A 23,374-nucleotide genomic window follows, 5' to 3' on the forward strand; every position below is an offset into this window, starting at 1 on the left:
GGATGCGTTCAGTCCTGCTGAATAGCTTGTGCCGGTGAAGAGAAGACAAATGGAAGAAGAAAAAAAGGACCTGCCCTCGTAGAAGTGATCCCTCCGAAAAAATGGTGCTGGGAATGGATGGAGGAAGGGAGAGAAGGGTCGGAGAAACGTTGACGGAGACAAATGGCGCTGCGTTTCGAACAGGCTCGGCCAGGGCATACAGAGATAGAGACAGTCTTTGCAAGCGTCAGCTAGAGAGCAAGGAAAGTAGAGACTACATGAGCAAGGAACCTCCTCTTGGCTACAGTCACAGCTTCGACATTGACGAGCAGAGAGCGCTGCTGGTTGACGGCCTGAACCTTGTGCCTGTGCAGTAAGTGACATGTCCCGGCTGTCTGTGTCGCTGTATCGCTGTTCCTTTTTTTAATAAATTTATTCACCTACTAAAATCAAACATTTACTGTTCGTTCACAGAGTAACACCTAAGGCACCAAGAAGTCACCAAGTGATGGGCGTCGAACAACTTTGGTGCCTTCGGTTCCGCCAGTATATAACCAGAGCTCCTTGGGACAAAATCACTTTCGGTTCGAGAGCGGATACAAGTACATTAATTGAAGAGAACAAATGCAGTGAGATGGAGAGAGTGGATGCTTTTTCTTTTGGGTTGGACCAAATTGCGAAACGTGTGTGATTCTAAGATGCGAGGTGTGTGCAGCGAAAAGCTGTTGGAGCGATTCTGAACCCCCGACTAGAAGAAGGACCTTCCAAAAGCGCCCGCCTCCGAGTTGCTCGGTTTGGGACTGACCTCTAAAACGCTATAATGGATCAAGTTGAGGGCCTTGACAGCCAACTTTTCGTGCAGCACGCACGAAATGTTGATCTCGCTCGCGCCTTGGCTGATCATCTCGATGTTGACATTCCCCTCGGCCAGCACGGTGAACATTCTGCCCGCGACACCGACCATGTTGCGCATGTGTTTGCCGACGAGACTCAGAATGGCCATGTCGCGCAACACGCTGACGGTGCCCACCTTCTGCAGGTCCAGCTTGACCTTCTCGAGCGTCCTCGGTCTCAACCCGGCGGCCATGGCCATGGACACGTGCACCTCGGACGTAGAGATGAGGTCGACGACGACGCCGTACTTGTCGAGCGTTCCGAAGATCTTGGCAAAGAAGCCGTGCGAGACAGTCTTGCGGTTCGAGTGCACGTTGAGCACCAGCACGTTGTCCTTGATCGTGACGGCGGTGGGCAGCTTGCGCTCGCCCATCACAGGGCGTGCTGCTTCGGTTTTTGCCGACGTACCCCATGCAGAGAAGTTGGACTTGCTCGCCGAGGGAGTCAGAGGAGGACGGGGCTGGTCGACGTGTCCGTCGACAAGCTTGTCTTCGGACGAATCGTGGCCTTCCGGAACATCAGGGAAGATGACGGTACCCGTACCTGTAGGGTTCTCCACGTTCTTGATTCGGATGGGAATAGCCTTCTTGATGGCCTGCTCCATGGTGAAGGGGTGAATGACTTCGCTGCCGTAGTATGTGAGCTCGGCGGCTTCTTCCGGTGTGATAGACGGAATGAGACGCGCGGTAGGCACTTTGCGCGGGTCGGCGGTGAAGACGCCATCGACCTCTTTCCAGATCTGAAGCTCTTTCGCAACTACACCCACGGCACACAGTGCGGCGCACAAATCCGTATATCCACGTCCAATCTGCGACAGCAGCGAGCCGGGGACGTTGCCAAAGTAGCCAGTCACGACAGGCACACCAGTGCACGACTTGAGACGCTCACCCAATGCCTCGCTGAGCGAATCGTAGAATGCCTGGTCGAGCGTGAACTCTCCCTGAGCGTCTTGCACCGCATGGGCGGAAAAGGAAGGGTCGACAATGCTTTCGAGCGTAACGAGCTCTGCATCGACACCTGCATCGCGCAACGCACCGACAGCGATGCGGCACGAGAGTCGCTCGCCGACGCCAATGATGATATCCTTGGATTTGGGCGAAATCTCTTCGATGATCTTGGCAGCGAGCAAGAAGTCGCGCAAGCGATCGCAGTCTTCGGCAATGTCGCTCTCGAGCTGCTGCAAGAGCTGTTTGTTCTTGGTCACCGCCTTTCTTGCTGAAGCGATGTGGTCCGAGAGGATGCGGTCGACTGTAGCATTGAACCCGATGGCGACTTCGGGCTCCGAATCGGAGCCGGCATCACTCTTGACCGGCTTGGATTCGCTGCCATTGAGTTTGAGCTGTTCAAGCTTGCTGTCGAGCACGTTGCCGCTGAGCGGCTCGACGCGACCAATCGGGGTACCGCGCGTGCTAGACTTGCGCGAGAAGGCCGAGCCAGGACGATGGAGGGGCGTCTGAGCACCATTTGCGAGCGAAGCGACTGAGTTGGAGAGGGATGCTGCCGGGGTGAGCGCCTCTTCAAGCGCCTCATTGGCAGCTTGGAGGAGCAGATTGGTGGTGCCGAGCGCTTTGGTCTGGCCGGAACGAGCGGAGCAGACGATGGCAACCTTGTTGCCTGCGAGATACGATGGCACGATCTGCTCTGCAATGGTGTCGAGGAACTTGCCCACGCTGGTGCCGCCGTACTTTTGGATGATCCATTCCGCGTTCGGGTCATCAGGGGGTCCTCGGAGGTGTGTGCTGGGAGGCATGGTGGGCGAACGTACGACCGTGCGAGAGAGCGTTGCGTCTGCACCGGGTTGTGAGGTGAGGAAAAGATGTGGAGCAAATCGATATGGTCGAGATCAAGATGAGATGAGAGGATGCAGTTGGAAGAAGTGAGTCGGTGACTCGGTGCTGCATGACAAACGCAGCTGCCTCCAACAAAGACGCCATTTTCGCAATTCCAGCCAATCACAGAAAAAAAATCTCATCATCTCGTCACACTGCTAGCCGATTATGATAACCAGACCCGGCAGTGTCCATCAAAATCACCTCTGCGGTCCTCACTGTGCGCAATGGCCAGGTGCGTGCCCAGTCTTGTTTTCAGCAGTGCACCATGATGTAGATGGTCATTCGTGAAGTCACGTTTGTTCACGGCGGGCAATCGAGGCCAGCTCGTTGAAGCGTGTATCTTCTCGATGTGGGGTCCAAGGAAGAACGAAAGACCTCGGTCGAACGGATCTTTGGATCAAGATCTCGAGATCTTTCTTCCTTGGTATCCGCGATCCTGCTTGGCATTGGCGCTCTAACACTCGAAAAAACTGAAGAGTTCTGCGATTTCATGTTTCTGGATTCGCCTAAGTTCGGGTCAAAGTGGCCTTGTCGGATGAAAGAGGGTCGTCGAGCTAGACGCAATAGGTTGGACTAGCACGTCCGGGGCCCCCTTGTTATCTTTTAGCCTGTGAGTGGGTAAGGTCAATCTAAAGACGCAGTCTCGACACGTCCCCTTCACCTCGCCAACCTGCAACCGACATTGCTCGGGACTGCAAGTGGGCATCAATACCCGTCGTGTGATTGCTTTCACGGTCTTATCCGCAACCACTCACCAGATTCAAGTGGCATAGGCTCGCTTCATGAGCAAAGACGAGGCGAAGTGGAGCGGCGCACCCACGCCACAGCCTTCGCTTCGTGCGTAATGTAGGCACCGACGACTGCTGAGCCCGCTGTATCTGGCTGCAAGGACGAAACAAGTCGGGAACGTTCTTGGGGAGACTCTCCTCGAGAGACACTTCGATGTGCAGGGCAAAGCGTGGTGGAGTTGGAAAGCGGCTCGGCCTGTTCGAAGAGAAGAGAGCGCATGGTAAAGGCAGCAATCGTTGGATAGCCTTGGTTGCGACGTATTCTTGCGAACCGCACCTTTGAGCCTAATTTTTGCATCATGCATTAGCCGGCAACTTGCGGTCGAGAGTGCGGCTCACAAACGAGGACGCCGAAGGTCGCTATCTAAGCGCGTCTCCATGCCACTTTTGTCATAGAGTGAGCAAAAACGCCAATCTCCTTGACAGTCTGCTGGTTAGCTGCTGGTGGCTGCACATGGTTGAGCAGCGAGCCCGCCGACCGAGCATGCAAACGAGCTTCGACAGTTGGGGCACAGGCTTCGCCTGTCAACCTTTCCCAGTCAGCAATGCCGCACGGCAATCCATACCGTGGTAGCCATTCGAGCGTTGCAGGCTACTACTGTACCGCACCGTGTGCCTTTCGTGCGTTCGGTGACTCGTTTCAAGGTGGGATCGAGCGTCGAGCTGGGGCTGCATGATGGACGATAAAGCAATTGATCAAGTGGCTCGCTTCGTCTCCAACGGTGGGATTCAGCCATCAACGGCAACTAAAAATGAAGCGTGGGCATAAATAAACCTGCGGCGATCTGGTTGACCAGCCATCTGGACGCGTTAGCCCTTTTCCACTAGCATCGCAGCAGTAATTCATGCGCTGCGTCGATGGGTTGCTGCTGCGCCTCATGAATCTTGCCGGCACTACCGACAAGCGAAAAACCAAGTTCGTCCGAGGTGAGGCTTACTCAAGATGTGCCTTACTTTGATCGGCATGTCAAAAGGCGAAGGGTCGCAAAGCGAGAAAGGGGGAGAGAGAGAGCATTCCGTCGTTGCCAGGATCGTGCATAGGCGGCTGACCCTCTGAATCGCACCTTATCCATCCGTCCTCGTAACCCATGCTGCTGTTGGCCTTGAGTGCCATGCTGTCCGAGGACAGATGCGACCTTGCAGCGGGTCAGCGCGAGCTTGCAGCGCGACACGGCTCTCCGTCGTCGAAAATAGAAAATAGAAACGTTCGCATCACCGCCACGCCCACCCAGCCAGGCCACGCCACGCCGATCCCGAGCCGCCATCACGGCAGACACGGCCGTCTTTGCCGTGTTTGCAGACATGGAAATCGATATCGAATTGGCAACTTGCCACGAGGTCGAAAAGCACAGCCAAAGAGGAAATGACACGATGCAAAGTTGCTCGCTGGGGATGGTGTCTGCGATGCTAAGAAAGGAGTCCAAGTCGAGAAGCTGCTCAAGTTGAGTGAGCTGCTGTCGATCTTAGGGCGGCCAACATGCCGTCCGGATCGACGCTTGTGCGATTAATTGTTCGGTCTTGCCGCGACATGTTCGCTTGCACTGCTGACACCTGACACGTTTGCTTGTCCCCTGAGCTTGCTCGTGGTTCGTTCTGGAAAGGCCCCTGTAGCTTTTGCGCCTTGCGGAGGGCGGTTGCCAAAGCTGACCCTGCTGCGCTGCGATGCAAGTCGGCTCCGATCCCTCGCTCGCTCGTAGGATCGAGAGCACGCAGAGACGCCGTTGAGTCGACGCTTTGGGCTGGAGAGTACGACAGACTTGACACGCCCAGCTGCAGCAAGCCAGCCAGTCAGCCGACTCGGTCGCTGAAGCTTCTCTTCCCCATGTCTCACACCCCCAGTCGGGATCGAATGCCTTCTGTTGCTGTCTCGTCTTCAGTTTTCTTTTTGCCAAGGATGGCCCGACTCAGAGACCAGAGAGAAAGAGTCGACTTGGCAGTAACAGACCGAAGTTGCTCCTTTTTCGCCTTTCTCTGTCTCTCCCCCACGCCGGCCAGACTCCGCCTTATTGCCTGAGACGCGTTGGAATGAAAGGGGATTTGGGAGAGAGAGCGAGAAAGGCGAGCGAAAAAGCGCGTCTCCCGAGCCTCTCAGCTTTAGCCGAGCGAGTGCCGTCGAGAGAGTGCCAAACCTTTTGAAATGACTCTTCTGGCCTGACGGACTCTAGATTGACGCCCACATGAGAATTTGCAGTGCGGTCTCTGGTTTCTTGCTCCGCATCCTGCGAATGCGAGTGCAAATGCAAATGCGAATGCGAATGCGTCCCCAAGCGACTCTTCCGGTTAATGCAAAGCACGGCAGTAAAGAGACAGACGCCGTCGTCGCATTTCTCCCAGCCCGGACTAACACGAATGCTTCCTTTCCTGGCTGTCGCCCATCCCACACGCAGTTGACTCTCGCACTCTCCCACACACGTTCCTCTTGTCACGCTCGCTTTCGGCCTTCCCACGACCCCTGCTTCCCACTTCCTTTCGCTCCCTCTCCCTCACGCACACCAGCGTCGGCACCCTCAGGAACCGTTCGCTTTCCCATCAACACCTTCCGCTATCCTTTTGTTTCTTCAGCCGATAGTCTGCAGCAGTTAACAACTTTCTCTTGCAATTTTCGGCAACTGCAACACCACCACCACCACCACCTCGGCCCGAGACCGCTGGCTACCCACATGATCAACGCCAACATCATGCCACTTCGCAAGGCTTGATTCTCCTGCTCTGCACCGTCTACGCCCCTCTCCCAACCTTCTCGGCCTGCCTTCACGTCTCTGCCCTTGTCTCCTCTTAGACGACGCATACAGAAGGCCTGACTACTCGTTGCTCCGCCTCAGCGTTACCCAACATCGCTTCGATCCTACATGCCGTCGTAATACCTTTTCCTTTACTACATACCCGCCTTTGTTACCTTCGAAACCATGCCTTTAGCTGCTGGCCTCGGAGGAGCGCGTCCTCCAGGCGCGGCGCACAAGCCCGCCAACGGCTCTGGCCCTACTCCCGGTCCCTCCAGACCCAACCCGAAATTGATGCGCGATTCAGCCGTGGCCGACGACGACGATGACGACCAGGAAACCACAACTGACGATAGCAGCGACGAGGAAGCCGCCTTCGAGATGGACGGCCAAGAGCTTTGGACTCAGACCTACTGTGTAACATGCGACTGCCTCATCGAGCCTGGCGAAGGGATCGCAAAGACCGGCACTACCAGCGCGACGGGCACCTCGCCTGTTACACACACCACCCTCAAGAGTCGCTCGGGCACCATAAAAGCTCGCGGCCCCTCCGCACCCGACACTGCAGACGACACCAGAGCTGCAGCTGCATCCAAACAGTCGCCAAATCCCGCAAAGGCACCAGGACCCACTCCTCTAAAGAGGACTCACTCCGCCGGTCGCCTTCATGCCAAGGCCGGAGCAGGGCCACTCGGTCCACACAAGCGCACAGGCAGCGCCGGAAGTCGTCTCCACGCCCTCAGCGAGCTTCGCCCCACCACCAAACTGCATGACGACAAGGCAAAGCCGAAAGCAGCCGGCCGTGATGCGTCTCACGGTCGCAAGAGTCCCGCCACTTCTCGACCTAACTCAGCAGCCAGCAATCGTTCGCACTCCAACAGCAGCGGGCCGTCGTCGTTCAAGTCGAATGAAGCCACTCATGCCTCCAACGCCAACAACACTACTTCCGACAGCCAAGCTCGCGCAAAGAAGCGTGGCTTCCTCGGTGGTCTCGGCCTCACCCCAGCTACCTTGAAGCAACAGGAGGACGAGCTGGCTGCCAAACGCAAGGCTCCCACTCCGCTCTACTGTTCCGAGCGATGCCGCCTAATCGACGAACGACGCTCCTCTGGCCTTGGCGAGTTGACTCAGTACCTGTCGCAGCCGCTCGTCCCACCCAACAACGCCGCCTGGGCAACCCCACCACCACCGCCGCACACATGGACACGATCCGCCAGCGTCTCTTCCATGCCGCTGCAGATGGCAGTCAACACCCCGGAAAGCGAATGCCTCTGTCCCGAGTGCATGGACAAGTATGCCGACGGCAGCAGCGCCAGTGGTGCAGGCATTCCCAGCGGCGCAAGCGACACCGCTACAGAAAGCTCCAGCGGGTACGTCTACGGTCGCGGTGCCGCTCAAAAGCCACGCACCGCTAGCGGTAGGCTGATCACGCCCTTGGGCCTGCACCCTCCTGGCACCAGCACTGAAGGCTACTTCCCGCAATACACGCCGTCCTATGCAATGACGCCGGCTGCGCAGAACAGTCCTAGAGTGCGCGCTGCCGAAGTCGCTCCACATTCCGAAGCAGCTCGGTACTCATCCGTACCTCCGCGCACGTCTTCAGCTGCTAGCGCTGGAAAGGCCAGCACGGCCGGGACCGAAGGCAGTGTCTTCAGTTCTGGAAGCGGTAGCAGTTTGTGGGAGCCAAGGCTCAAGCCGCGCTCGAATTCGGGTGTCCGCAGCAGCAATGGCTTCAGCGGCGAAGGCAACGCTGCTGGCACCGCTTCAGGACTATCGACCAGCACTGCCACGCCTGCCATCACACCGAGGCAGTCGATGATTGTGCCCTCCTCATCGGGACCTCACAGCAGCGCCAGAGCCGCTCGTCGTCTGTCGGTGCTGGGCTTTGCTCCAACTCACGAGGTCGACGAGGAAGCACAACATCAGTCGGAAGCCAGTCGCGCCATTTCTCCTGCGTACACCTTGCCGCACCGACCCAGCTCTCGCTCGCACCAAGCCTCACTTCTACTTGCCACAAGTCCGCTCAAGCTGCTTGACAAGAGCAGCCAGCACCACGCCGCTCCTTCGATCGACTTGTTCAGCGACCACGTCGGCAGTCCTGGAGCCAAAGGCTCGCTGCTCTCACGTAGCTTGGCAAGCGAACACACGCTCATGGGTGCCAGCGGCATTACCTTGACCAATCAGCACACGTTGGCGTCATCGTCGTCATTGCACGACCACGCTGAGTTGGAAAGCGAGCAGCCGCAGCGACAAGCGTCTCAAGATGCAGACCTTTCTGGTCGACGTCCTACCGCCATGTCCCAGAGCTATTCGTACCAGAGCTTCAATGATCCGTCCAGGCTGAGTCAGAGCTCCCGCAATGCCGACAGCAGTGACAGCCTCAGTATGGCCGTCGGCAGTCTCAAGCTCGCCCAATCTCGCGCATCAGGTCCTTTGGCCGCCATGTCGCGACGCGGCACCGACACATCCGAGTCAAGGCCGACCGACTTGCGACGACTGTCCCTTTTCGGTGTGGCAGGCGCTCCTGCACGTCGCAACTCGAATGCGGTGTCAATCTCAAGTTCCAACTCGGGCTCTACCAGCAGTGGCTGGCTCCGCTCTCTGTCTTCGGCATGGCTCAATTGGCGCTCGACCGCCTCCCCAGCGCCGATGCAGACGGACTCGGAAGTCTTTCACTCTATGGATGACAGCGACGAATGGCCGTCTCGCAGCGCCCGCGAGACTTTCCGACGCGAGAGCAGCGCCTCGCGCAGCAGCAGCAGTCAGAAGGTATCGTATGCTTCAAAGCGAGCCTCGTCTACGAGAGATGTGAGCATGGCTCGCTCCTCGAGTCAGCACAGCGACAAGCTGCAGCCGTTGGATGATCGCAGTGCTGCCATCACACCGACCCAGAGTCTCGTCGCCAAGCCTACCATCCGTCGAGGATATGTTCCCGCCTATGTCAGCGAGATCGGCCAAGGCGACATTCCGGGCGACTCTTTGCCTGCGGACCTCAAGACCCACGCTGGTGCGGTGGGAGCGACCCCAGACCCAGCACAGCGACTGGCACGCGCTCGCGTCGACAGCTTCACCCGCGTCATGGACGCAGATGCGGTACAGAAGAAGGCGAGCAAACGGAGGAGCCGCGACATCTCGGTGCTTCCGCCACTGCTCGCACCCATCAGCCGCTCTGGCAGCAGCACCAATCTGTACGCACAAGTGCCTAGAAGTGCCCGGGCCTACTCCACAGGACGTACCTGGTCTGCAGCCAACACGCCGCAGATGTATGTAGGCAGCGCTGGCTCCTCGCATCAGCAGCCGTTGAGTGCTGGTGGTCATGGCCAGCCGCCGCATTCGCCGACGCTGATGCGCAGCCCCTACCACAGCAGTCTGGCTCTGACGCACGACGCTGCACGCGCTGCTCTGTCTCCGTCCAGACCCAACAGTGCTGCAGGCTATCACTCGTTGCATCACAGCGCCGGCACATCACCACGAGCCAAGGGTCTCGGATGGGGAGCCATGACCTCGATTGCTTCGCCTCCTGCATCATCATCCATCCCTCATGCAGGCCATCGCCAGAGCATCAGCTATGGTCACGCTGCCGCTGTCGCCACTCGAGCGAGTGTCAACCAACCAGCGAGGGGTCACGCTCACCATCACCATCAACACCACCATCATGCTCATCAGCATACGCATCAGCATCATCATCGTCATCAGCACAGTTGGCACGAGCACGGATCGGCACATGATCACAGCTCGTCTGCATCCGATCAACACCTTGCGGGCGGTCAAGGAAATGAGCGAGTTGCTCTGGGCCACATGATGAGCTTGGGTGCACCGCCCACCAGTTCAAGTCAGGCTGCATCGAGCCGTCACTCGACCATGCCCGCCACGCTGCACCGAAGCCCCACGCCGAGCGTGCCTGAAGACGGTGGCGAGATGTCGTCGCACGCTTTGACTTCGGGTGACTTTGTCAGCCGGCCCAACTCGGCCATGGCTGGTCAGACCGGTCGACGCCATCACCGAACGTCGTTGATGCCCCCGCCTCGATCGCGTTCTTCGATGGGCATGCATCCGACGCATTCTCACCACCGAACTGTCCAACCGTCGACCGCAACCGACGTTCAACCACCGCTGACGCCTGCGTCAGAAGACGTCGATGCCGAAGATGGTGTGCAGCCGGCACCTCACCACGAAGCGCAGCGAGAGCCACCGCGTACGTGGAGCTACGACCATCTGGCGGGTCTCAAGACGTATCCGATCTTGCAATTACCCGATAGAGAGACGCATGACGTCTACAATCCAGCGTGGGGGCTCGACGCAGGTGGACTCGCGAAGCATCTGGGGCAGGAGGCCAGGTTGCCTCGAAGCAGTACTGCCAGTACCCGTCAGGGAGACGTCGAAGGTAGCAGCACCGCTGGTGATGCAGCTGAGAATGGCAGCAGCACGGTTCAGATGGGGTTCCAACCGCATCGTAAAAAGCTCTTCTACTTTGACGCTTGATGTCCCTCCCTCGCCTTGTTCTCCTCTCCCGAAACAAGACATTTCCCGTTACGATACCTCATCTCTTCACGATTCTTCCTTAATTGCACGCATCATTCGCATCTTTTTCATGCTAGAGTAAAGGGTTCAATTCAACCATCTTGTTTCCGTCTTGCTCATTTGCCCACTCAACGTGTGTGAAACTCAGACGGCGTCGTTCTGAGAGGTCTGATTGTCTTGCATTGCGTTGCATCATGTTTACAATGCAGGCACAAGAGGGGGCGCCACGGGATGTACGAATCCAGCGCCGTGGTGGTGTCAAGACATGCCAAAGACTCGAGCTTCGACGGTGACGGGATGCGGGAGCGCCACCACCTGGATCTGCGCGTCCTCCTTCCCATGCTTCCACGCCGAGACAACGCGGTTGGCCTCGAACGGCCTGACGTCCTCTCTCGTAGCCAGCGTGATATGCGGCGTCCACCCCGCTCCCTGGAAGTGCAGCTCCTCAAACTGCTCGCGGATGTCGTCCGGCGCTGCAATGGCGTCGATGGGGAAGGTGAGGAGGCAACCAGGCTCGTACAGCAGCGTCGAGAGCGTGATGCGGAACACGGCGTGCGGGTTCGACGCGAGCTGGTGCGTGTAGAATGCCCATTTGCGGTCGGCGGGGGAGGAGGCGGACGGGGTGAGCGAGGTGTGGTGTACAAGCGTGATGTGCGGACGGAGGTTGAGGCGCGTGCGGTTGGCTGTGTAGAATGCCGTGATGGGTTCGGCGCCGCCGGGAGAGGGTGGGAGAGGAGAAGAGAGCACGAGACGGTCGAGGAGGTGCCGAACGTCCAGCTCGACAGCAAGACCGAAGTAGCGCGGTGCCTTTTTTGGTTCCTCTGCATCTGCCGCGCTCTCGCTGCTCTTGCCCTTGCTTCCTACCCCTGCTGCAGTAGTGGCCTTCTTCCCAACCTTCCACCCAAGCGCCTTCGCCATGGCACTTTCAATCCTCTCCTCGCTCGGCATCGCCCACCCGACCACACGCCCGACCTCGCTGACCACCGTGCGCAGATTCTCCTCGGCCGACGCGCGCACCGCCAGCCGCACGACGCGATCAAACTTGGCATCCCCCCACCCCTCGGCACCCTCCCCCTTCCCCTCGCTGGCTCCGAACGGCTGCAACGCCTCCAGGAAGCGCCAGAGCACCGTCTCGTGCGACTTGAGCCCGCTGACCGCCGAGTCATCCGGATCGGCGACCAGCGTCTGGTGGTTGTCCCCGCGACGCTCGATGCGCTGCGCGCACATGCGGTGGAGCGTGTTGAGCGGCAGTGAGTCGAGGTCCCACGCCAGGGCAATGGTGCGGATGCGCCCGATCGGAGGTTGCGGTTTCGGCTTCTTCTTGGACGCTGAGGCAGCCGGTGGGGGTTCGGGTCGGGACAGGCGAGCGGTGAGGTCAATCAGATCATCACGATGCTGGAACAGGTGGTTGTTCTTGTCGGCGAACAGCACATAGTTGGATTGGGCAGCATTGGTGCGTAAGTCTTTTTCGACCGCCGAGAGAAAGCCCTGTTTCTTTTTGAAATCGTCCGACTGGACGTGGCCCACCGAGAAGAGCTCAGCTAGCGCTACTGCCAACACTGTCTTGCCGCACCCTGGCACGGCAATGGGTGCAAGAACTGTTTTCGTAAACTCTCGATCGTCCACTTCCTCCTCCTTCTCCCGCTGCTGCTGCACATCGCCGTCCGTGACTGTGGACGCAGTGGGAGTAGTAGTGGCGAGGTAGGAGAGGAACGCATTGCGCATCGCAATAATGCCTTTGTTCTGGGTCAATCCAGCAAAAAGTTGCGGCTGAGGTTTGAGGTTGAGCGCAGGATTGCCGTAGAGTCGATCGTAACACCATGTGACGAAGAGGCTGGTTTCGGGGCGCTTGGATCTTGGCTGTGGCGGTGAGGGCGGGAGGAGCCCGGCTGCTTGTGCGGCCGTGCGGTTGGCAGCAGCTGCTTTGGCGGTTTGCTTGGCGAGACGTTTGCGTTCGCGCTTGAGGGCTGCCTTGGAGGGGCCTGTCGCGCCCTCCCCATCGCCGTCGACGTCGACGTTGTCGTGGACGTCGGTATCCTGCTCTGCACTGGGAGGAGCAGGGTCGGTTGTGTTACGTGTTGATACTGTAGCCGTTTCTGGAGTGACTTCGCTGGTGGTGGAAAAGGAGGCAAGATTGGCGACTTTAGCCTCCCACTCTGTTTTCTCCTTCACCATCTTGCGCGCAAGCTCGCGCCAGTCTCTGTACATGAGATACGGCTCGTCGAACTTGACCTTGTAGAACCATGCTTGGCCAGGCGCATACGGGGGGCTGACGACCTTGCTTTGCTCGCGCTGCAATTCGTCCATCACCCGCTGATCAGGCATGTGCGTGCGAATGACAAATCCTTCGATCGGCTCGCCCTCCCACGCGCCCGTCTGCTCAATCTCGCTCGTCACCCTCTGCACCTCCTCCAAGCTGCCCAGCTGGATCCAGCGTGTCGGAATAAACCCCCACTCGTTCGCGAACGCATCCACATCCGGCATGTCCCGCGTGCGGAACGACGCCGAGTTGGCATTCAACCCGTGCAGGTGGAGCCCGGAGCGCGCGGCCGAGTAGGCGAGCACATGTTCCTCAAATGAGTCATCGCACAGCTCGAACGCTGCTGTTTCGTTGCGCTGCCACAGTTCGGCTGCCAGCTGCTGCTCGGTGCGCCCGACAGAATCCAGGTGGCGGAGCAGCCACTCGTGGCCCTTTTGGGCGTGTGTTACGTCGGTGCCTTCGATAGAGCCGAGCGAGTGTTTCGAGGTCACGACGAGCTCGTGAGGCGATAGGGAGGAGACGAAGATGATGCAGCCGTTCTCTTTGAAAGTCAGCACGTAGGGTGCGGTGGTGTAGTGCGTGATGGATTCGGGTTTGGTCCACGCCATCTCGCCGAGGTTGAAGAACTTGTCGTAGCCTCGTACTACTATCCTGTGCTTCTCCGCAGAAGAGGAAGCGATACGCTCGGTAAACAGTCCACGTGCGAGTGTGGGCAGCTCGGACCCGACGGACGTCGATTTGCGATATGCGAACTCTGCGACTTTCCACGAGAGCAGGTGATGGTCCAGGCGACCATCGCCTTGGGAATAGCTACTGCGAATGAGGTGGCCAGTGGATCGAATGAGAGGTTTGGGCCTCTTTCGAGCCTCGTTGAGTGCATGGACTAGGGCTGTTGAGGCGTCGAGCTCCTGGATATGCGCACGTGTAAAGATCGAGGATGAAGAGGAACAGGCGGAAGGTTGGTCGGACAGCGACAGAGCGGCAAACGCAGTGGAAGGGCTGTTTGGCACCTTGATTGCCTCTGGTGCCGACTCCGCTCCTTCAGCGGCTGCAGCGCCGTTTGCGGACATGGCTCTTCCGTTTGACTCGCTGAGTATGGTGTTGGTATGTGGTGTTGGCTATAATAGTGAAAGCGTTTCTTCCACAAAAGGATAAAAGTGGAGGAAAGAAAATCACAATGCGCCGAATTCCGCCAATCTTGAGCTTCTTCTGTTTCCAATCTTTCAGGGTTCAGCAGCACAACCAAACAAATTTCTGAGTGCAAATTGTTAGACCTTCGAGGTGTGTTGGTCTCTCCACTTGTTGCGCAGAGACCACTTGGACCTTCTAGGTTCCTCTCCTCCATCACACCATCAGCAGCACACACAATGGAGGCAGCAGTTGCAGAGTACCAGAAGCTCCAAGCTTGTAAGTACCCCTCCTCTCAAAAGTTTCAACTCCCTCGACTGACAGCTTGACTGACACACCCATGTGCTGTGCCTCGTTGACAGCCTTCCAAACAGCGGTGGAAGCGCGACAGCAGCTCGACTCGCAATTGCGCGAAAACGAACAGGTCGCCAAGGAGTTTAGCAAGCTTGCGGACGATAATCAGATATACAAGCTGATCGGACCCGTACTGGTTAAACAAGACCAGGTGGAGGCCAGGACCAACGTCGAAAAGCGAATCGAGTTCATCAAGGGCGAAATGTGAGTCGCACCTCCCATTGTCTATGGCTGGACATGCGAACTGATGCCGTGGTTGATTCTTTTGGAGCACGGCAGTGACAGGGTTGAAGCACAGATCAAGGAATTGACGGAAAAGACCGAGAAGAAGAAGGTTGAGGTAAGTGTCCAACAGCACGAGGTCGATCGTGGAAGGAGCGCAAGTGTGATGCTGACACCAACTTGATCGATGGTGGGCGTTTCCCTTTGGTGGTGTTGGCAACACAGATCGTCGCATTACAGACGAAAGCTCAGCAAGAAGCAGCAGCTTCCTCCGCGCCTACAGTAACGGCTTGAATTGGTGCAAGAAGTCGTGAATTGCAATCGAGCTATTGTACAACAGTGAAAACGGAGACAACGGTCCAAATATCTCTGATACGAGCAAGTGCCCTTGTGTGTCAAGACATCGAGGTTGCGGTGGTTTGACGGGTAAACAAGCAAAACTGAAGGCCTGTGACAGGTGTCGGGGGAGTGCAACACTCAACGGGAAGTGTCGTTGACATCGACCTCATCGTCGCTAAGCTCAACTACGAGCCGTGGACGACTCCGTTCCTGTGCTGGTGGGGGTCTGAGTGCAGCGGGTCTCTGCCAAGCTGTCTTCCCATTCGGCTGCCCAGCAGACGCGGTCCCTTTCGCAGGTTGAGCATTCGTCGCTTTCTGTCGCTCACCCTCACTCTCGCTGCCGCTTGCATCTATCCAGCCCAACTGTTTGGCTAGCATGCGGTACCTGCGCCAATGGACGTAGAACACCGAGCCTGCTTGTTTCAGCTGGGCCTCGAGCCTCTCCCTGTCGGCGGGGGAGAAATCGTCAAGTAGGCCTCGTTGGCCGTCGTTGGCTTTGTCGCCTTTCTCTTTGGCTTGGACCATGGCCTTGAGCAGATAGTTGGCTATGGTCGTAGCTTTGACGTTGGCGGACTGGGCGACTTGATCGAGCGTCCGGTGCGAGTAGAGCCATTGGTGCATGGCTCGGTCGTGGGCGAGCCGAACACTGGTGACCGTAATGAAATCGTCGTCTTCGCTGTCTTGGTTTGCCTCTTGCTTGCCGCCGCTGCTGCTGGGTTTGATGCTTCGACTGTTTGTTTGGGACTTGGTAGTTTGGCCGAAACTGACCCGCGAAGGCGAAGTAGAACGTGTCTGTGCTTGGGGTTGAACTTCTCGTAAAGCTGGCCTCATTTGATCGCGCTTCTGCGTCGCCAGCGAATGCATCCCGACTCGTTCCTGATAGAGATCGTACGCACTGAGCTTCAAGGCTTGCTCAAGATCCATAGGTGGATCATCCCCCGCTTGCATGATGCGATCTAATTGTTCCAACAATCCTTCTCTCTGCTGCTCGCCTTCCACCTTCCCGCTCGGCTTGAAATACTCGGCGAGGGCTCTCAATACTTCCAAGCTGACAAACGTGTCGCTGGCCGCATACTCGATCTGGTTCGCATTTAACGGATACTGCTCCCAGTCGCTCACCCTGACACTGTCCTTGCGCAGCTTCCGGCCAAGATACACCCTCGTGAGGTCTCGAAGACTGATGAGCCGGCGGACATCGGCCCACCTGCCTGGTTGTGCAAGTTTCGCCAAGGTGCCGAGCTCGACAACGTTGCGCGTGTCGATGGAGTAGTCTCGCTGCAGCTTGAGGGCGTCATTTCTGATGGCAACGCCGGTCTTGATGATGTTCGGGTCTTGCAGGATGCTTCTGAGCGGCGGAGGGATGCGATGGGACATGGCGGAAAGGTGTATGATGAGAATCATGGAGGGAGAGCAGATCTGGAGGAGGGCGGTGCGCTGGGCGCCTTTGCGGGAGAAGTTCCATTCGAGATCCAGACCCATGGGCCCTGGGCCGAGGCACGACAGGAGCTCGGCAGCTTCGTCGTAGTTGGCCGTGTACGCCAACACGGGCGTTCTGAGTCGCGCCAATTTGCCTCGCGATGTGCTACCGTCGGGTAGAAGAGGCTGGTCGAGCGTTTGTGACGAAGACGAAGGCTTGCAGAGAGGATTGAGGAAGTTTGATCCTGCGACGTGGGGTGGTCCTGCGGGCGACTTGTGCGTATACACCTCGAGACCGCGCTCGAGTTCCTGTTGCTGTGCCTCCTTCGCCTTTTGGGCGGGCGTCTTCGTGAATGGAAACGCATTCCCCGGTGATGCTCTGCCTCGGGATGTCCTAGCGGTGCCAGTCGACGCGGAGCCGTGCGTCGATGCCCACGTCTTTGGCAACCTTCTTTTGGCCGTTTTAGCTCCCGCACGCATCTCTTCTAGCAGATCGAGCCCCCACTTGTACTCGGTGTTGTCGTGCCTTGCTCTGTAGGGCGCTCGCTGTGCTGCTGCGATCGATCGGATGCTATGTTGTGCGAAGTTCAAACCGAAAACGGCATGTCGATGTGCGTGATTGCTAAAGCGTGCAAGCAGGCATTCGGCTAGTTTCATCGCTCGCACAGCATGCGATTCACTGCTCAGCTTGAAGAGGGCCGCGAAGACAGAACGGTCATTTGTGTGTCGATGGCGAGTTGGTCGTCGACGACGTTGCGGGAGAACGGTTCGAGAAGCTCGGCCTGCAGCTTAGCAAACAGGGTCCAAAGTACAAACCTCACGCGATTCGCTTTCCGACACACGCGGCGCGACCCGCTCCCCTTTTCCCTACTGTAAATGTTACGTTCTACATTTCTTCCAGCTCACGGTCGAGCGAGGCATGACTTTGCTGACTTGTTCATACCCAGCTTTTGCCATTAGGATTCAGAAGGGAAGCTATTTTGCTTCTATTGCACACATCACCACACAGCAAACGATCAACATCAGAGCCTAAAAGAACCCCTCTTCTGCGAGGGATCCGGTTTGATTTTTGTAGGGAGACGGAAGAGTGCGTTCCCATGAAAAGTGGGATGTGAATGTTGCAGTTACAACGGATGGAACGTAACACAAGTGTGTGTGTGCGAATGTGCAAAAAGGTGGGCAGACCGTTGCAAAGCGACGGCCATTGATGCGAGTGAACGATGATGGTGGTGGTAGTACATATCCGTCAACGCTGGTCTAGCCTCTCTTGTGACAATCGTGGTGATCGTCTTGATCGACTTGAGAATGCTATGGACTGACGTCAAGGACATCGAAGCCAGACTTGGATGAGCGCTAGGGGCGAAGCGCTTATCGGCGGCCGGCACCGGGGACGTGGCGGCCACGGCGCTCGGGAGCCTGGTAGGCAGTGACGGGGGCAGTGACGGTGACGGGCAAGCTGTCGAAGCCGAACGAGCGGAGCATGTCCTTGGTGTCGGGGTCAACCTCGAGGCTGCCAGGAGCCGAGGTGTCAAGGGCCGAGACCTCGGGGACGTACTGGTCCTTGCGCTCACGCTCCTCCTCCTGCAGCTTGAACGAGATGCCGCGAACGGGACCGCGCTGGATACGCTTCATGAGGTGGGTGGTGAAGCCAGCGATCTTGTTGCGGAGACGCTTCGAGGGGATGATGGCGACCTCATCGATGACGCGCTTGTTCTGGTGGAAGTCGACGTTCGAGAGACGGGGGTAGTACTTCTCGATGAGCACGCGCGAAGCACGCTTGGTAGTCTTGGTGCGAACTCGACCCTATAGGCGTGGTGGGAAGTGGCAGAGGAATTGAGAAGACATCAGTGATGCTGTCACATGAGATTACAGAATTGTTTGCAGCATAGCGTCGCTGCAACATGGACGACACTTGAACAACAGGTACAGCAGTAGATCGATGTGTCGAAGAGGCAATTGTTGCTGATCTTTGAAAGGAGTCGCACTGTAGTTCCTGCAGCTCGAGATACCATTGTGCCGGTGCTGAGGTGGGACGACAGCTGCTGACGATGTGCTATGGCCGCCACTGTTTGAATGACGATGATAGCCAGACTGGGCATAATGAACAGTTGGACGATACTGTGGTGTTGTGACGAGCGATCGCAATGGTATGCTGAGGTGCGAAAGGTTGATGATCGTGTCTTTGGCTTCTATGAATCTGCTTCCGTCATTTTGACTGCCTCCCATTTGATTTCCTCGCCGTCACCACGGCTGGTCCTGATGTACCAGGCTTCGTGGATATCACCTTCGTATATTGGCTGAGTGTGTGATGCAAACATTGAAGTCGATCAATGCATCCGTGTTCCTTTGACCATGTATGCCTCGTTCAGCAGTCACTTGGATGTGTATACGTCTAGCTTCATCTGTGGCTTCCAACAGCTCCCCTGCTAAACATAATGACGGTACTGATCGCGTTGCATCAAATCATCTCTCCTTTCGTGTAACATTCGGTGTCGCTGTATGGTCGCATCCTGTTGCTAGAAGCGCTCGGAAGGGCGCTGTACTGTTGCTGCTGCTGTAGCTGTGTTCGTGTGTGCCGCATGTGCCGCATGTTGCTGCAGTGTTGTCGAGATGCTTACCATGTTGGATGATTCTTGAGGTTAGAGTAAGGTGACGGTGAAATGTGATCGTGAGCAAGAGGATGATGACGAGCAGGAGTCGATCTTGGTCACTCTCGGTCGCTGCCTGGTCCACACTAGCTCACTGGCTGCACTTCCGACTAACATTGTGCGATTCCAGTTGCAGAGCGCTCCCCCTTCGCTGTTTCGAAGCGGTCTTCACTTGCTTCTGCTTCCGTGCTTGCGGAGCACCACCAAACCTACCGGGCTTGCAGTCAGCGACTCCTCTCTTTTGCTTCTGCCTGGAGAGGCACATTCCAAATATATACGGCCGGACCAGGGCACGTGACTTTTTACAGCTGTCCTCAAATTCAAAAAGAGTTAATGAAAATAATTCCCAAACAAAACTTCAAAGATTTGAATTTGTGCCGGGTTTGTGCCAAAAATTTCGGAATGGGATGTCCAGAAGAAAGCAGCAGCTGGAGCAGCGAGAGCAGAATCTAGACAGCCTGCCTGTGGTGTGCACTCGAAGAGACGAGGACAGCGTGACGAGCGGCTTGGGAAATGTCAGGCTTGCAGAGTGACAGTCCGAGAGAGAGCCACAGAAGCAAGTCAAGCTCGAAGTTCGATGGCTGCTTCGGAAGCGAGAGGAGCATCCGAGATTCCTGCTCGACGGGCGTGGTCGTCGACATCATCTGTTCTCGGCCTTCTTCTCTCCTACTCCATCTTTCATCCACCGGTTTTCTAATCACCACCCTCAAGGTTAGTAGCACTTGCAGCCACTTCCCATCGACAAAGGCCGACCGACCAACCGAACGACAGACACACGCCTCAACCAGCATCAAACCTCGACTCAGTCACCAGCATGAAACATACGAAAGCAGCAATTGCAGCAACAGTATGCACGCATCCCCCCGACACCGGATGACATGCACTTGCCGACACCGTTTCACTTTCAAATGTACACACTCGAATCTATCCCCGTCGAACGACGGCTCTCAGCGCCATGAGATGGATAGCATTGCGATTGCCAACACGCCTTCTAGTACGGGATGACTCTTTGACAGCTCAGTCGAGCTCCGACCGCTCTTGCTATCGCTGCGACATCACGCCCTGCCCGCGCAGTATTTGCATCAGCGTTTCGACGCCCGCTCCGACTTGCTGCAAAAGCATCTTTGCCGACTGCGACCAAACGTGCACCGCCTTCCGACATTTGTACTTTGTTGTCTACACGTCGACCTGTACCTCTCCAGATCCGTCTTTTGGCAACCCCTTCACCTGTGTCACCCTTCCTTCGGTCGGCTCGTTGTTGGGAACGTCATTAGTAGTTAAACGACTGGTGCAGAACAGGTCTCAGCTAACCACCAACCTCCGCCTTTGCCAACACTTTTGACATAACCTGTACCTGCCCAGTAGATCACATACATCGCCCACCATGGTTCGCATTTCCGTTCTCGTAAGTTTCCCGTTCTTTCTGCATCTGCAAGTCTAGAAACGTATTTAGAGACGGTTGCTGACGTTGCAAACTTTATCATTACTGTCAATAGAACGACGCTCTTAACAGCATTGTCAACGCCGAGCGCAAGGGTAAGCGCCAGGTGCTTGTCCGCCCTTCGTCCAAGGTCGTCATCAAGTTCCTCTCGGTTATGCAGAAGCACGGTAAGTGTCCTTTCCAGTTTAGCGCCAGCACAGCACACAGCATCGCCACGCATACTTTCGCTCTCCGTCTCAGGATTGTCTTTGCTAGCATGCAAGGAAAGTCGCGAATCGCTTCAGATTATTTCGAGACGGTGGACTGCCAACATTGCATAGGTTGAGTTCGTCGTAGGAGCCGGACACGTTATCGACGACAAAAAGGAGGGACACCCCGGAGTTATAACTAATGGGCATCTGGCTGGCTGCTTGCTCTCTCGAGCAAGCTGCCCATACCAGCGTTCATCTTTAAGGCTCCGGAATAGCAAAGTTCTGCAATTGCTATGCTTACCGCGTGGAGGGGCACTTCCTCTACCTCGAATCTGCGCAAATTTTCAGCGTGCTACATCATTTCCCTTTCCCATTTCCATCCTCATCTCCTTTTCTCCCGCATCATGTCACCCTCTGCGGAAGAGCTCTGGCGAGCTGTGCTTGTTGTGCTGCACAAAACCTTCGTTCCTATAGAGCGGCGAGATGACTGATACAATTCTTGCTTTTTTCATTGCATTTGGCGTCAAAAGGCTACATCGGCGAGTTCGAGGAGGTCGACGACCACCGTTCGGGCAAGGTTGTCATCCAGCTCAACGGCCGTATCAACAAGTGCGGTGTGATCTCGCCCCGCTTCAACGTTCAGCTCGGCCAGATCGAGAACTGGGTTCAGCAGCTCCTGCCCGCCCGTTCGTTCGGTTACGTCGTGCTCACCACCTCGGCCGGTATCATGGACCACGAGGAGGCCCGTCGCAAGCACGTTGCCGGCAAGATCCTCGGCTTCTTCTACTAAGCGCATCTTCCGCTCAGTAGCCCCTTTCTCCCATCCCCCTCAAAAGTAATTCCGTGGTTGCGGAAACAATCACGAAGAGAACCGTCTTTTACCCACCCCCCTGTGCTGGGGACGTCCTTTCGTACCCAGCCCCAATGTCGTACTCCCCCATCCAGTCGTGGAAACGAGTCGACGCGACAAAGTCGACATCGTAAGGGATCCAGGAAACGGCACTGGTCTTCACTCTCCGACTGTCATTGTACATTATGTCGATTCCCCTCTTCCATCATCTACATGCATCTTGTTCCTCATAAAGGGCAACATTCAATCACAAAATCTCGATATTATCAGACAGCTTCATCGGTTCAAGAGTGCGAGCGTGTGTAATGTGTGGACGATTAAGGTTCAGCAAGGGTTTGTGCTAGAGCGGCGTACCGTCGCAAGCGGAGGGAAGCGCTGGGAGATTTGGCGAGTAGCCGGCGGTTGGCGTGTGCTTCTGGAAGAATTGGAAGAAACGTGGCTGTGCCTCAAAGGGAAGCAGGGAGATGATGGTCCGTGTGTGTGTAAGACCAACACTATATCCGCAGACCCTTTTTCGTGAACCCTCTCTGCGGCCTCCTCTCCTTCGAGCACTTAATCTTCCTTCCCTTCTCTACCAATCGACCATGGAGGCCAAATACGTCAAGTGGCGGGAAACCTACCTGCGATCGTCGCCCGCGGGCCTCTACTGCTACTACAACGGCAAAGGCGACAATGGCAACGCCATCACCTGTTCAGAAGCGCATGGCTACGCGATGCTCATCTCGGTTCTCCACCGCAACCGACCCGACTTCGACGGCCTGCTACAGTTCTTCCTGACCTTCCGCAATGCCAACGGGTTCATGTGTTGGCAGATCCGGTCGCCGCATCAGCCGTCTTCGCCATCAGGAGCCGTGCAGCCATACGTCGAGGAGGACGGGCGCACCTCAGCTACGGACGGAGACATTGACATTGCCTCGTCGCTCTATTTAGCAGCAAAGACGTTCGGGGAGGGCGATGGGAGGTATCGAGCGGAAGCCGATCGACTGACGAGTCAGATCCTGAAGCATGTGATCCATCCTGAGCTCGGAACGCCGCTGTTGGGAGACTGGGCGAACCAGGATTCTGCGGAGGCGAGGAAGCTGTACAATGCGACACGCACGAGCGACTTCATCCTGTCGAGCTTTGCGCTATTCGCGCGATACCACTGCAGCGCGCCCGAGCGGCAGCGCTGGGAATGGGTGCTCCAATCGACCAAATCCGCAGCACTCTCCTGCGGCGGCAGCACCGGCTTTCTGCCGGACTTCCTCCAGTACCACTCGCACGCGTGGCACCCGGCACACGGCAAGCTGCTCGAGTCCGAACACGACGGCGCTCTCAACTGGAACGCATGCCGTACCCCGTGGCGTCTCGCTCACTACCTCGCCACTACCGGCGACACGTCCATCTTGCCGCTGCTCCAACACGCTCATCAATCAGCACGCTCATTGCCGGCATTCAGGTTCCCCAACATTCCCGCCGGCGTCAACCTCTCTCACCCAGCACCACTCGTCGACTACTCGGACAAAGCATTCATTGCTCCCGTAGGCTACTTGTGCCATGTGCTGAGCGACGTCGACGGCCACCAGCAGTGCGTTAGGGCGCTAGACACGCAGGGGGTCGGCTACTTTGGAGACACGATTGATCTCCTCATCGCCGAACAGGCGAGTCACGCTCACGAATGGTTCTGACACGCTCGCATCCATAGATCCTCAGGCACGTGCAATAGACGACGTTTTTCTTCCCCCCGGACACGCGGGCTCTCTGTGTTGCCTGTGCTTGTACGGAGGTTGGCATTCTGACGCAGCACAACGA

General features: G+C 57.0%; 8 protein-coding genes across 8 annotated transcripts; 4 read left to right on the forward strand and 4 right to left on the reverse strand.

The window, feature by feature from the left end:
- Positions 1-727: 727 nt before the first annotated feature.
- Positions 728-2,623, reverse strand: EX895_006336 (uncharacterized protein; the record flags this gene model as incomplete). The annotated part of the gene is made up of 1 exon (XM_029886928.1): positions 728-2,623. One exon carries the CDS (start codon positions 2,621-2,623, stop codon positions 728-730), a length of 1,896 nt encoding a protein of 631 aa, XP_029737241.1.
- Positions 2,624-6,399: 3,776 nt separating this feature from the next.
- Positions 6,400-10,695, forward strand: EX895_006337 (uncharacterized protein; the record flags this gene model as incomplete). The annotated part of the gene is made up of 1 exon (XM_029886929.1): positions 6,400-10,695. The coding sequence occupies one exon, from the start codon at positions 6,400-6,402 to the stop codon at positions 10,693-10,695; it is 4,296 nt and encodes a 1,431-aa protein (XP_029737242.1).
- A 297-nt stretch (positions 10,696-10,992) lies between these two features.
- EX895_006338 (uncharacterized protein) lies at positions 10,993-14,064 on the reverse strand (the record flags this gene model as incomplete). The annotated part of the gene is made up of 1 exon (XM_029886930.1): positions 10,993-14,064. One exon carries the CDS (start codon positions 14,062-14,064, stop codon positions 10,993-10,995), a length of 3,072 nt encoding a protein of 1,023 aa, XP_029737243.1.
- A 297-nt stretch (positions 14,065-14,361) lies between these two features.
- On the forward strand, positions 14,362-14,992 carry EX895_006339 (uncharacterized protein; the record flags this gene model as incomplete). Its single annotated transcript, XM_029886931.1, has 4 exons — positions 14,362-14,401; positions 14,485-14,680; positions 14,756-14,816; positions 14,924-14,992. The coding sequence occupies 4 exons, from the start codon at positions 14,362-14,364 to the stop codon at positions 14,990-14,992; spliced, it is 366 nt and encodes a 121-aa protein (XP_029737244.1).
- Positions 14,993-15,175: 183 nt separating this feature from the next.
- Positions 15,176-16,933, reverse strand: EX895_006340 (uncharacterized protein; the record flags this gene model as incomplete). The annotated part of the gene is made up of 1 exon (XM_029886932.1): positions 15,176-16,933. The coding sequence occupies one exon, from the start codon at positions 16,931-16,933 to the stop codon at positions 15,176-15,178; it is 1,758 nt and encodes a 585-aa protein (XP_029737245.1).
- An 888-nt stretch (positions 16,934-17,821) lies between these two features.
- Positions 17,822-19,074, reverse strand: EX895_006341 (uncharacterized protein; the record flags this gene model as incomplete). Its single annotated transcript, XM_029886933.1, has 2 exons — positions 17,822-18,256; positions 19,072-19,074. 2 exons carry the CDS (start codon positions 19,072-19,074, stop codon positions 17,822-17,824), a joined length of 438 nt encoding a protein of 145 aa, XP_029737246.1.
- Positions 19,075-20,485: 1,411 nt separating this feature from the next.
- EX895_006342 (uncharacterized protein) lies at positions 20,486-21,523 on the forward strand (the record flags this gene model as incomplete). The annotated part of the gene is made up of 3 exons (XM_029886934.1): positions 20,486-20,506; positions 20,598-20,709; positions 21,264-21,523. 3 exons carry the CDS (start codon positions 20,486-20,488, stop codon positions 21,521-21,523), a joined length of 393 nt encoding a protein of 130 aa, XP_029737247.1.
- A 644-nt stretch (positions 21,524-22,167) lies between these two features.
- Positions 22,168-23,250, forward strand: EX895_006343 (uncharacterized protein; the record flags this gene model as incomplete). Its single annotated transcript, XM_029886935.1, has 1 exon — positions 22,168-23,250. The coding sequence occupies one exon, from the start codon at positions 22,168-22,170 to the stop codon at positions 23,248-23,250; it is 1,083 nt and encodes a 360-aa protein (XP_029737248.1).
- Between the last annotated feature and the right edge of the window lie 124 nt (positions 23,251-23,374).

Source organism: Sporisorium graminicola, chromosome SGRAM_8 (genome assembly GCF_005498985.1).
Source record: "Sporisorium graminicola strain CBS 10092 chromosome SGRAM_8, whole genome shotgun sequence".
NCBI lineage: Eukaryota > Fungi > Basidiomycota > Ustilaginomycetes > Ustilaginales > Ustilaginaceae > Sporisorium > Sporisorium graminicola.